The sequence below is a fragment of the Pecten maximus genome, chromosome 17 (genome assembly GCF_902652985.1).
Source record: "Pecten maximus chromosome 17, xPecMax1.1, whole genome shotgun sequence".
Taxonomy (NCBI): domain Eukaryota; kingdom Metazoa; phylum Mollusca; class Bivalvia; order Pectinida; family Pectinidae; genus Pecten; species Pecten maximus.
Genome location: NC_047031.1, coordinates 7,435,620 through 7,448,876, shown reverse-complemented (window position 1 = coordinate 7,448,876; position 13,257 = coordinate 7,435,620). Strand labels below are relative to the sequence as shown.

General features: G+C 40.9%; 1 protein-coding gene across 1 annotated transcript; it reads right to left on the bottom strand.

The window, feature by feature from the left end:
* Nucleotides 1–1,400: 1,400 nt before the first annotated feature.
* LOC117315870 lies at nucleotides 1,401–10,353 on the bottom strand. The gene is made up of 3 exons (XM_033870275.1): nucleotides 9,579–10,353; nucleotides 6,733–7,162; nucleotides 1,401–1,407 (listed from the first exon to the last, which is right to left on the bottom strand). The coding sequence occupies exons 1-3, from the start codon at nucleotides 10,351–10,353 to the stop codon at nucleotides 1,401–1,403; spliced, it is 1,212 nt and encodes a 403-aa protein (XP_033726166.1).
* Nucleotides 10,354–13,257: the final 2,904 nt, after the last annotated feature.

Sequence of the window (13,257 nt, the reverse complement as noted above, 5' to 3'; positions counted from 1 at the left end):
TCTATAGACTTTATTTCCTTTTACTTTCTGAAATGGTTTTCTTTGGGAATATAGACAAGAAAAAAGTGCTCCGACTATTTTTTTCGGGGAAAACCAAAAGAAACTGAGGACGAGTTTAGTGGGACTATGGTCGGAATAGTATTATATTCTTTTTCTATCATATCGGTATATTTTAATTCAACCTGATGCTTCATTATGCTAATGACACTTGGTGCAGCCCTTTCAAATTTATATGCACACAGTTAAACTATGTTGAAGTCGCGATTTGACGTCGGCCCGCATTCCAATGAACTGTGACCTTATATGGTAACACTTGTGAATACCGGTTCGAAGAGTTCCCGGACAAACGAAGCCCAATCAACTGCCGTGCGTTTGTAGTTGAAGCCAGCAAGGGCGGCGGATTTGGATAACGTATGGCCGTCCAAAAAGTTTCTAATGAACTCGAGTATATCTCTGATATCTAATTTTGACTGCTCGAAAAAGGAGAACTTCCTGTTTTAAAATTCATGCCTATTGTTGGATTTGCATCTCCAGGTCATGCCATCTACTTTATTCGAACGTTTAGCATGGTAACAAACGGAATGACATTTTACACATTGTAAATTTGATGGGAGTAAACCATTTCTCTCCTGCCCTGCAGGTAGGGCGTAAGAATTGTACCTGCTGCCCCCATTGCATGATCGTAAGAGGCGACTGAATTTGGGATCTTATCTTTTCTTTTCTTTCTTACAAACTGTCTTCTTCCTAATGTCTCCCTTGACAATGCCTCACTTTTGGCCTTTAGTTGAGCGTTCGCCGCTGTGAGGAAGGCTTTGGGTTCTGTCCCCTGGCCGAGACATACCAGAGTCTTTAAAAATGGTAGTTGCTACTCCTGCTTAGCGCTCAGCATATAAGGAGTGGGACGACTGGTTCACCCGTTGTCAGTATAATGTGACCGGGTGGGGTGTGTTGCTGGGTGTCTTCGGCAGTATGCTCCAGTGAGGTAGCACTATAAATCGGCAAAAGTTCCGGCCTATCACAAGGAGACTTAACACGAACATATCGCAGCCTCCCAAAACACCCATACGCACTCACCACACACATTCATGTCGCACGCACGGGAGGCCGTCCTTAAATGACCTTAGCTGTTAATAGGACGTTAAGCAAAATAAACCAAACCAAATCAAACTATTTCTCTCGCACCAGTCTAAGACATCATTTCCAAGCAAAAATAGGGAAAAAAAGTTTCATGGATTTGCGAAGTCTTCAAATGTTATATTTGTGACGTCTGTTTCCCTTTTACTTTCGTTTGGCCCTAAATGACCCTAGTTGTCGATGGGCCGTAAAACATAAACAAACAAACAAACAAACAAACCTTTTACGGAAATTGCCGTAATTGGTGTCGGACTTAATTGTTGAACTCATGACCTACAACAAAAACACAATTTATTAATTTTCTATATTTACTAAATGCAATATGCCTTTCATTCCGTAATAATTGGAATTTGCAATGCTTTTTTTACAGAGACTAATCTATCGATTTTTCACTTGCCCTGCAGGTAGGGCGTAAGACTTGTACCTGCTGCCCCCATTGCATGATCGTAAGAGGCGACTTAACTTGGGATCTTATCTTTTCTCTTCTTTCTTAACAACTTTCTTCTTCCTAATGTCTCCCTTGACAATGCCTCACTTTTGGCCTTTAGTTGAACGTTCGCCCCTGTGAGGAAGGCTTTGGGTTCTGTCCCCTGGCCGAGACATACCAGAGTCTTTAAAAATGGTAGTTGCTGCTCCTGCTTAGCGCTCAGCAAATTAGGAGTGGGACGACTGGTTGGCCCGTTGTCAGTATAATGTGACCGGGTGGGGTGTGCTGCTGGGTGTCTTCGGCAGTATGCTCCAGTGAGATAGCACATTAAATCGGCAAAAGTTCAGGCCTATCACAAGGAGACTTAACACGAACATACCACAGCCTCCCATAACACACATACGCACTCGACACACGCATACATACCGTTTATTGGTACTGGAAATGAAAGTACTCTGTATGTTGTGAATGGAAAGGGATGAGCTGTTACTGGGAATTTCACTGAGATGTATAGTTTGGGACATCGCCGATAGTATATAAGCTCGGTATCAGAGTAATAAAAGGTAGGGTCCGATGAGACAAGGGAGTAACCTGGAAACTTGGTGTGGAGGATAGTCTGAATATCCGTTAAGGTCGTCGACAGTAAGGAATGTGGAATTAGGACAGGTGAGAGAAGTCCTCTGACAAGATCAGTTATACCCACCTTCAAATGAATCAGTTCTTTTTCCATGTGGGATGATTGTGTCAATATTTTAAGGGACGTCAGTTCCTTAAAAGTGGGAGATTGAAAAAGGGTAAGTTCATTAATGCTTAATTGGGTTTTGAGTCTCAAAAAGTCTCCGTGATTCAGTTAAATGGCATCGATAACATGTCGTAGTTTCTCATTAACAGTACTGATATATGACGAAAAATGGTCCCCATGTTAAGTGTGTTTGACATTAAGTTTGCCTGTCTAGTAAGGGCGTTTATGTGTCGGGCAAGGGCGCGGACATCGTTGGATGTTGCTACACCAAACAAGGATTTTCCTATATCACCCATTCCTTTGTTTATCCTCAGATAGTTCATAAAAGGTACCCCATTGATCGAAATGACTTAACCATGTACTGGGATTTTGAGTCCCGTCCCCTTTAAATTTGTCTAACTTAATGGCACCTGTTGGCATGATAATGTCAAATGGCCTACCGGTCGTTGGAGGGGTTCCTGTAGGAATCTGGCCGGTTTCGACGGGCGAAGCTGGTGGGGACTCCGGTACTCTGGTGTCGTTGGCGGAAACAGGTGTTGTTAGTCCTGTACTTGCCGTGACGACAGGCGGAGGTGTTTGTGTCTGCTGGGGACGTTGGCTGTCGCGCCCAGGTGACGGCTGGTGGGTAACCACTGGCGCCGGAGATAGAAGCTAGCCCGGGAAACCTGTGACCGTCTGAAATTGTTTGCTGCGGGTGTTAGCTGCAGGAGGGTCGGGATCAGTCATTGGATTATCCGCCAATTTATTAGGAGGGTTATCTCTACCTAATATTTTGTGTGGTTTCCCGGGGTGTCTATAAAGTAAAGTCGACACGTAGAATGGCAGCTTCTATCTCTTTTTATTATGATAATAATAATACAATATATAACAATACAATTAGCGATGTTTAACAATATTATAATCCAAATACAGTATAGTTCATATCACAAAGTAACCATTACATTACAAGTTGCATTATCTTTATGTATCTTTATAATTTTCAACATTAATTATGTTTCAATCCAAAACTGTAATTAGCACTTAACCAAAAGACTCATAGAAAGCTACTATTTGCTTGATAACTACTCTACATTAAATATATATATATATGTATATATGCCCTTGACCATACAGCGTTAACACATAAGAAATATCTTTAAACAATAAAAGATCTTACCTATAAAGTAAAGTCGACACGTAGAATGGCAGCTTCTATCTGAAGCTTGCGCGATCTACATGTCTTTTTATAGGGTCCGGACTGGAACTCCTTGGACACTGAGGTTCTTGACCAATGAATGCAGGTATTGGCCTGTTAGGCTACTGACCTGTTTAATTTGCGTATGACGGCCATTTTGACCATGTATAACACGGCCATTACATTCCAATGGTCAAGTCTTAGTGTAATTGTCGTACATCATGACTAAAACGTGGCTCGGCTTTCGTCTATCGGGGACGAACATTGACATGCTTTATTGTGTTGCACCTAGATCTCATCGGTTATTGCCCCTAAATCAGGGATTCTGTCGTACTGGATGTTAGAGGTGTTTTGTTTCTGTTCACCGAATTAGATAGCTAACCTTGACCTGCTTGATAGGTGGTATAGCATTCCTTCTTCAATAAATGCACTTTTATTTTGTTACTATCTTTTCTATATAAAAATATGTTGTGAATATTTTCTTCGTAATACGTATCTCCCACTCTCGAATAAGGTGAACAGCGCCTCCAAGTGTCTTTTCGCACTATCGTCTCGCAAGAGACCCATGAATGTTGCCCACTCCAATAAAAGTTCAGGGTTTAACCCATTCATTCAAGCAAATGAGGCTAGCATTATTCGATCCCAGTGCTTTATATTTTGGTCCAAAATAACCGTCTTATTCTATGTGGCCAAAGTCGGGCTGGACCAATCAGATCCTGTATCAAGAAACACATATCTCGTCGTTGGTTATTGCGATCCATTTTGGAAGTACTTGATGCAAAGTTCATAGATCATATTAATACCAAAAATTTGCATATGCAAATTCCATCAGTCGAAAGAATATTCCATAAAGCCGGGGGTAAATTGAAGTATTTATTCAGTTCCAGTGTGTAGACTAATCAGTTGATGCAAACCTGTCGCCCCTCCACTAATTTCCATCAATAAATATTAAACTGATAATTGACACGTCACGTCACGTGACCAATCACTTGACAACTGCTATACCTATGGTTTGTCGTGTCCTGTGAGGAGGCTTGTACAACACCAGTAAAGCATGCTTTTTGCAAATTGTTGTGTTGCACGGGTATCTTTTCTCTTCTTTCTTAACAACTTTCTTCTTCCTAATGTCTCCCTTGACAATGCCTCACTTTTGGCCTTTAGTTGAGCGTTCGCCGCTGTGAGGAAGGTTTTGGGTTCTGTCCCCTAGCCGAGACATACCAGAGTCTTTAAAAATGGTAGTTGCTACTCCTGCTTAGCGCTCAGCATATTTGGAGTGGGACGACTGGTTGGCCCGTTGTCAGTATAATGTGACCGGGTGGGGTGTGCTGCTGGATGTCTTCGGCAGTATGCTTCAGTGAAATAGCACTTTAAATCGGGAAAAGTTCCGGCCTATCACAAGGAGACTTAACACGAACATACCGCAGCCTCCCAAATCACACATACGCACTCACCACACGCATACATATCGCAGGCACGGGAGGCCGTCCTTAAATGACCTCAGATGTTAATAGGACGTTAAACAAAATAAACCAAACCAAACCAAAATCTGCTTGCCCAACCGGTTAAATACATGCATGTACGAGTTTTACACTGAACTTTATTCACCTTTTGGATATGAAGACAGAAACAAAATTGTTGCAAGTAATGTTAATTGTTTATTTAGAAACATAATAAATGCCCATGGACCAGTTCTCTTCTTTCTTGATAACTTTCTTCTTCCTAATGTCTCCTTTGACAATGCCTCACTTTTGGCCTTTAGTTGAGCGTTCGCCGCTGTGAGGAAGGTTTTGGGTCTGTCCCCTAGCCGAGACATACCGGAGTCTTTAAAAATGGTAGTTTCTACTCCTGCTTAGCGCTCAGCATATTTGGAGTGGAACGACTGGTTCGCCCGTTGTCAGTATAATGTGACCGGGTGGGGTGTCCTGCTGGGTGTCTTCGGCAGTATGCATACATACGCACTCATCTCCTATCTTAAAAAAATGCAAAATAACACTACTTTGGATTCCGAGCCATGTCGGAATTAAAGGCAACGAACTTGTTGACCGCCAAGCAAAACTTGCTCTAAATCTGCAACAAACAACAGATTTCAAACCTGTAATTAGTTCTGCCATTCACAGTAAATGGCAGCAACGCTGGTCTCTCGAGACGAGCAACAAACTTTTTAAAGTACAACCAAAACTTAAAACATCAAAACCAAGTCGGAAGGATCGTAGAGAGGAAATAGTCCTCTCTCGGCTCCGTACCGGGCACACATATCCTACTCATTCGTTCCTTTTGAAACGAGAGGATCCACCGATGTGTTATGCAGGTGATGCTCAATTCACAGTGGAACATTTTTTAATAGAATGTTCCGATTTCAAGCACATTCGTGATAAATACTTTCGAGTCCCGGATATGAAAACCCTTTTCATTTCCGTGGATTCGAAAACAATATTTAGCTACTTGAAAGAAATCGATCTATTTTATAGACTTTGATGTCTTTTACGTTACTGTCTTTGACGTTCTATTTATATAACAAAGTTCACATAATCTATTCGTACATATACATATTTTACCATTTTTAACCAACTTTTTTATCATAATGATCTAAATATACAATACGGATGCTTTTAAAAATGACAAATTTTATCTGATTTTAACTTACAAAATAAAACATGTTCGTATATTGTTTTGCCCTAAATGACCCTAGTTGTCGATGGGCCGTAAAACATAAACAAACAAACCCTGCTACACCTAATGCCCATAACTGAATTTTCTTATTTTGCATTGGGGATTCCAAAAGATATTTCAATGGCTTGTGATCGGTTTTGATGGTGAACTCCGCGTGGTGTAAGTAATGATCAAGTTTCTGTAAGGCGTAATGGATAGCAAAAGCTTCTTTTTGTACAGTTGACCATCGAGTTTGCGTGTCTGATAATTTGTGCGAGAGATAGTATATTGGTCTCTCATTTCTCACCCCTGGTAATAAACATTCCTCATCATCACAGGGTTGTGTGAGGCATGCGCCTACACATGTGTCACTAGCATCAGTATACAGAGTATATGGTTTACCTGTGTCTGGGTAAGCTAACAAGGGAACGACTGATAAGCTTTTTTTTTAGAAAATCAAAAGTGTCTTGGCATTCACATGTCCATTTGAATTTTGCGTACTTCTTTGTAAGATTGACTAAAGGCTCGGCTATTTTTGAGAAGTTTGGAATAAATCGTCTGTAATAACTGCCCATTCCTATAAATCCCCTGACCTCTCGCACTGACCTGGGAGCCGGCATAGATTGAATAGCCTTGACCTTGTCTGTGTCAGGTTTTACTCCGTCACGGTTAATGATAAATCCTAAATACTTCGTCTCTTCTTGCATGAAGTAACACTTCTTAAGTTTCAATTTTAGACAATGGCTTTTTAGTCTATCAAATGTCTGCTGTATATGTTGGAGATGATCTTCCTTAGTTTGTGAGAATATCAAAATATCATCTAGGTAGGCAATAGCAAAACTTTCAAACCCTTGTAACACTCTGCACATGAGTTCCTGAAATACAGCTGGAGCGTTTGACAGGCCAAAGGGCATAACATTAAACTCAAATAATCCCTTATGACATGCAAAACTCACTTTTTCTTTATCCTTTTCGTCCATTGCAATTTGCCAGTATCCCGATTTTAAATCTAGCGTGGTAAAATAGTTCGCCTTCCCTAGTAATGCCAAAATATCATCTATCAGTGGAAGGGGGTAACTGTTGACTTTTGTAATTTTGTTTAATTGCCTGAAATCTACACAAAATCGTTTTGACCCGTCTTTCTTGTCAACTATTACCACAGGGAAGCTCCATGGTGATGTAGACCTCCTTATCACCTTAGCACGAAGCATTTCGTCCAATGCATTCCCAACTACTGCTCTTTTGTTCAATGGCGTTCTATAAGGTCTCATTTTACCTGTCTCTACCTTCATCTTAACCTTCATGCTTTCCGAACAACACCAGTGCAGAGCCTTTATGTAGAGGCAAATGAACCATCTTTAAATGACAGAAGGAAAAAACTTACGCTTCAATATGCCGCCCAATTGAAATCCAACCCGAAAAACCCGGCTTTTGATCTTGTTGTCAATCCGCAATACCGAAACATATTCACTCAAAACCAAAAACTCTTACCAACATTTGGCATATATACACCGTATCGGATGTACCGCCATGGCTTGTCGAAACACCTGATATTAACCTTACTCTACACGTGAGGGCAAAATCGAGTGCATTACCCGAAGAACACAAATCCTTCTTTCGGGAATGCATTAAAGATTTTCCCGATCACATTCAGATCTACACTGATGGCTCAAAGATGGAGTAAAGGTCTCTGCAGCATGCTATTCCGACCACCATTGCTCTTCAATCCGCTTACCAGATGGTGCCTCTATCTTCTCTGCGGAAACATGTGCCATCGATTTGGCCCTCGACCATATCGAGGATCAACGCATTAGAAAGGCAATAATTTGTTCCGACTCTCTATCTGTCCTTCAGAATTTACAATCACGAGATCCAAAGAATATACTCATACAAAACCTTGTTTTACGAATATCTCATATCTTAAAAAAATGCAAAATAACATTACTTTGGATTCCGAGCCATGTCGGAATTAAAGGCAACGAACTTGTTGACCGCCAAGCAAAACTTGCTCTAAATCTGCAACAAACAAATATTAAAATACCATATACAGATTTCAAACCTGTAGTAATTAGTTCTGCCATACAGAGTAAATGGCAGCAACGCTGGTCTCTCGAGACGAGCAACAAACTTTTAAAAGTACAACCAAAACTTAAAACATCAAAACCAAGTCGGAAGGATCGTAGAGAGGAAATAGTCCTCTCTCGGCTCCGTACCGGGCACACATATCCTACTCATTCGTTCCTTTTGAAACGAGAGGATCCACTGGTGTGTTATGCAGGTGATGCTCAATTCACAGTGGAGCATTTTTTAATAGAATGTTCCGATTTTAAGCACATTCGTGATAAATACTTTCGAGTCCCGGATATGAAAACCCTTTTCAGTTCCGTGGATTCGAAAACAATATTTAGCTACTTGAAAGAAATCGATCTATTTTATAGACTTTGATGTCTTTTACGTTACTGTCTTTGACGTTCTATTTATAACAAAGTTCACATAATCTATTCGTACATATTATTTCACATAATCTATTCGTACATATATATATTTTACCATTTTTAACCACCTTTTTTATAATGATGTAAATATACAATACGGATGCTTTTAAAAAATGACAAATTTTATCTGATTCTAACTTTAAAAATAAAACATGTTAGAATATTGTTTGGCCCTAAATGACCCTAGTTGTCGATGGGCCGTAAAACATAAACAAACAAACAAACAATTATTCGTGTTGTTGACAATCATTACTGGTAATCTCAGGTTGTCATTAAGCCTCGCTATAGAATTTGTAACCATTAGCCCTGGTTCCTTATACACATAACCTGTTTCTATAGCTGATACCTGTAACGGGGCACGCTTGAGGCTTAAGTACTATCTCCCTGCTATTTCGGATGACTGAAGATATGTGTATATCTTCTTCCAACGACACATATGTCTTGTTTATTCGTAAACACCACAGGTCAAAATACAGTCTGACACCATTATCTCTAAGCCAGTCTCGTCCTAATATAACATTTCTGTTCATGTCTTTAACTACATAGAATTTGTGTGTCGAGCTTTCACTTCCGGTCTTAAAGGTCATGGTTATCGATCCGTCTATAGTCAAGGCACCTCCGTTAACTGATTGTAAATTCACTTTCTGTTTACTCAGTTTGGGAGGGTCCTTCAGCATCTGATACACCCTTCTATGTAGTAGGGACACTTCGGCCCCAGAATCTACCAAAGCTCTGAAATTTTGCTTGTTAATTTTTATCAATATCGAATTTGGATTTCCTGCTAAATCTATTGTAAATTTGGGTATTTTTGTCTTAAATCTCCTGGCATTGGCCTTAACATGACAGGAGCTAATTAGTTTGTTTTTTTATTTCTCCTTAGTTGTGGACACCTGTCTCTAATATGTGGCCCCCCCCCCCCCCCCCCCCCCCCGCAATACCAGCACTGTAACCGCTGACGTGGCTCTTGGTAGGCATTAACATGCTGCCTAGCAACCGGTCTACGGCCTCCTCTGCTATCTCTGGCTTTATGGCCAGGTTTGTTGCACTTAAAGCAACGGTTACCCCTTAAATGATCAACCTCGATAGGTTGCTCGCCATCGGCCCCATAGCTGTTTCCAACCGATTGCAAATTAAATCGTTTTCTGAGGTTTTCCTCCCGCCTAGCTACCGCTAATGCGTCATTAAGTGTGGCCGGATTATCCCGCATAACCTTCATTCGGAGATAATTCTGGTGCAAGCCCTTAGTGAAAAAACCTACAAGCTGCCTATCTATTGCAGCATTGGCCCCCATGATATGTCCGTCAAACGCGTCCCGAGCTATCCCTAACAATCGCTCCCCAAATATCTCTACATTTTCCTCTCTGCCTTGTTTCATGGAGGACAGAATATCCAGCGCGTGCTGCATATCCACAACGTCAGCGAACCGAATCTGAAGTTGGCGACGCAACTCGGCCCACGTAGTGAGTGGAAATTCCGTAAGGTGGCGCTGTATATAATCGCCGACAGCCCCCTTCGCGGTTTGGAATGCCACAAATTTAACTCTATCTGCGGGAATTTGTGTTAGCGCCGAGTATCTCTCGATACCCTTTACCCATTCCTTAAACTTTTTGGGTTCGCCTTCGAACGGCGTTACTAGTTGGGCGACACTTTGTACAGACAAGGCCATGTTCATATTGCCCATCTGTACTGTTAGACCATTCAATACAGCCCCCATAGCATCTTGGTCAGCCATTTTAACTTGAGGTAAGGCAAAAACAAAATATCCGAAACTACTTACCTACGTTACTTTTGTGGTCAGGTCTCTGTCACTGGCTAGTTCGTTGCGAAGTCCTAGTCAGGTTTCACAATGTTTGTCATTGGTTAGGTCGTTAAGGTTTTCCTCCTTGCTTTTTGTTAGTCCATTTACGTACTTTTCATCTTGGTCAATTCCACCAAATTAGAAAGCCATCTAGATATTGCTAATTCCGGTAAGTCCAAAAGTTCACTAATTAACTCAATTAATAAGTTAATTAAATCCTGGTCACGGCACCAAATCAGAAAGACATGTAACACTCTTCAAGTCTTTCTTTTAATTCCAATTAATTAAGTAGTTAATTGATTAGTCCAACCACAGGTTCTTCTATACGTTTTTAATCAATTCAAACATAAAATAAATTCACAGGATACGAATACAAGTGGCTTTCACTATAATGTACAACAAAGTCTCTGACAACCCACACTTATAAGGCGGCCCGGAATGTAAGTGTTTCGGAGTATACAGGACAGCGGCTAAAAGATGTTACCAGCTCGCTAGTCCAGGTGAATACTACTGTCAAACCCCACTGTTTGGTTTTATCATCTCTGCCAAAATGCTACAATATTTCGTCAGTTCCGGTCACGTTTTACCAGCTGTCGCCGGGTTGAACTGACCATGTCATACCTGGCTGTGATTGGCAGGTACTAAAATTTGGACCTCACTTAAATGACGATAAAACAGAGGTTATTAAAAGTTTAACAAAAGATTCCCCAATCAATTGGTCACTTCCAGAGCAAGACACATCGGTCACAGAGTGCTACATTTAAATTACAGTTAAAATTACAGGTAAACTGGTGTGCTAGCCTAACAGCTATCCGTACTACATATTATGAACATTACAAATTATCTAATTTCATAAAAAGTATAGTAATTATAATAATTAATTATGTTATGTAATGATTGCATAATGACCACTCGTTTTGTTACACACGGGAACTCTCTTCTCTCACTCCTGTATTCCCTATAATATGTTTACAAGCTTTACCCTATTCACTCCCCTTGTGCATCTTATTATTAAGGCACATGTGACTCCAACTGTACCTGATCAGCTCCCCCTCCCAGTAATCTATCTCCTATTGTCATCGCTTATCCTGACTATAGCAGTACCATCTAAGATTGGAGTGATCCTTTCCCTGTTCTATCACGCAGGAAACCACACGGCCTACGCCACTGAGCTCCGAATCTGATGCTTGACTTTTGACCTGCTCTGTCTGATAGTTACTATTCTAAACATGTATCAAACTTATATTATCCCCATTTTAAACCCATGTAGGGTTTTATCCTTTTTGCTAGGCTTTAATTTTTTCCAGATCCTTGGATTCACAAGAGGTACTTGTTCCTGAACGTTTTCAGGTCCGAGATATTTTGACAAAATTGTCTTTTTACTATCGTCACGTAATTTGACCCAAGCACCTTTGTTGACAATAGTCGCTAAATAAGGGGAAATTGTCGGGCCTACCTTGTCCCTGGGTGCGAAAAACTCCGCCAAAGCGACAAAACTGTCACCGGGAGACTTGTCTCCATTCCCCGAGTTACGTGGCAAGTCGTTGAGATCAGCTAACAAGTCAGTATCACTGATACGTTCGTTGTTATCCTCGTCCGTTTCCGAATCTGAGATTTCCTCGACAGCGGTATTGGCAGTGTAAAAGTCAACAGTATAACTAAATGTTTCGGTAAGTCAACTGAAGACTCTATTTGTTGATGACTTCTTGATCTGCTATAGGTCGAAGAACATGCACACAATAGAACGACAACTTCAACAATGTTTGGGCAAACTACAAACATGGGCAGATGAAAATGGCTTCAAATTTTCCAGATCAAAAACTGTCTGCATGCACTTCTGCCAAAAACGAAAGCCACATAATGATCCCGATCTAACATTAAATGGAAGCAAAATTCCAGTTGTAGAGCAAACCAAATTCCTCGGACTAATTTTCGATTCAAAACTCTCCTTTGTTCCACATATTAAACACCTAAAGGATAAGTGCTCAAGGGCAATGAATAATTTTCGCGTACTATCCCACACCGACTGGGGTGCGGACCGTGAAATGCTCTTGCGCCTTTATAGGGCACTTATTCGATCAAAACTCGACTATGGGTCCATCGTTTATGGATCGGCACGGAATTCTTACCTGCAAATGTTGGATCCTATCCAAAATCAAGGATTACGTCTAGCACTTGGTGCTTTCCGAACAACACCAGTGCAGAGCCTTTATGTAGAGGCAACTGAACCATCTTTAAATGACCGAAGGAAAAAACTTACGCTTCAATACGCCGCCCAATTGAAATCCAACCCGAAAAACCCGGCTTTTGATCTTGTTGTCAATCCGCAATACCGAAACATATTCACTCAAAACCAAAAACTCTTACCAACATTTGGCATTAGAATTTCGAATTTTCTTCATGAACTTAACATAAGCTTAGACAACATAGGCGAATACACCGTATCGGATGTACCGCCATGGCTTGTCGAAACACCTGATATTAACCTTACTCTACACGTGAGGGCAAAATCGAGTGTATTACCCGAAGAACACAAATCCTCCTTTCGGGAATGCATTAAAGATTTTCCCGATCACATTCAGATCTACACTGATGGCTCAAAAGATGGAGTAAAGGTCTCTGCAGCATGCTATTCCGACCACCATTGCTCTTCAATCCGCTTACCAGATGGTGCCTCTATCTTCTCTGCGGAAACATGTGCCATCGATTTGGCCCTCGACCATATCGAGGATCAACGCATTAGAAAGGCAATAATTTGTTCCGACTCTCTATCTGTCCTTCAGAATTTACAATCACGAGATCCAAAGAATATACTCATACAAAACCTTGTTTTACGAA

What these genes read in the sequence shown, in the direction of transcription:
- LOC117315870 (XM_033870275.1), bottom strand. Translation starts at nt 10,353, where the DNA reads ATGGCTGACCAAGATGCTATGGGGGCTGTATTGAATGGTCTAACAGTA. An exon ending in TAATGCCTACCAAGAGCCAC is followed by an intron (nt 7,163 to 9,578) that starts GTCAGCGGTTAC and finishes TGGCATTACTAG; the next exon opens with GGAAGGCGAACTATTTTACC.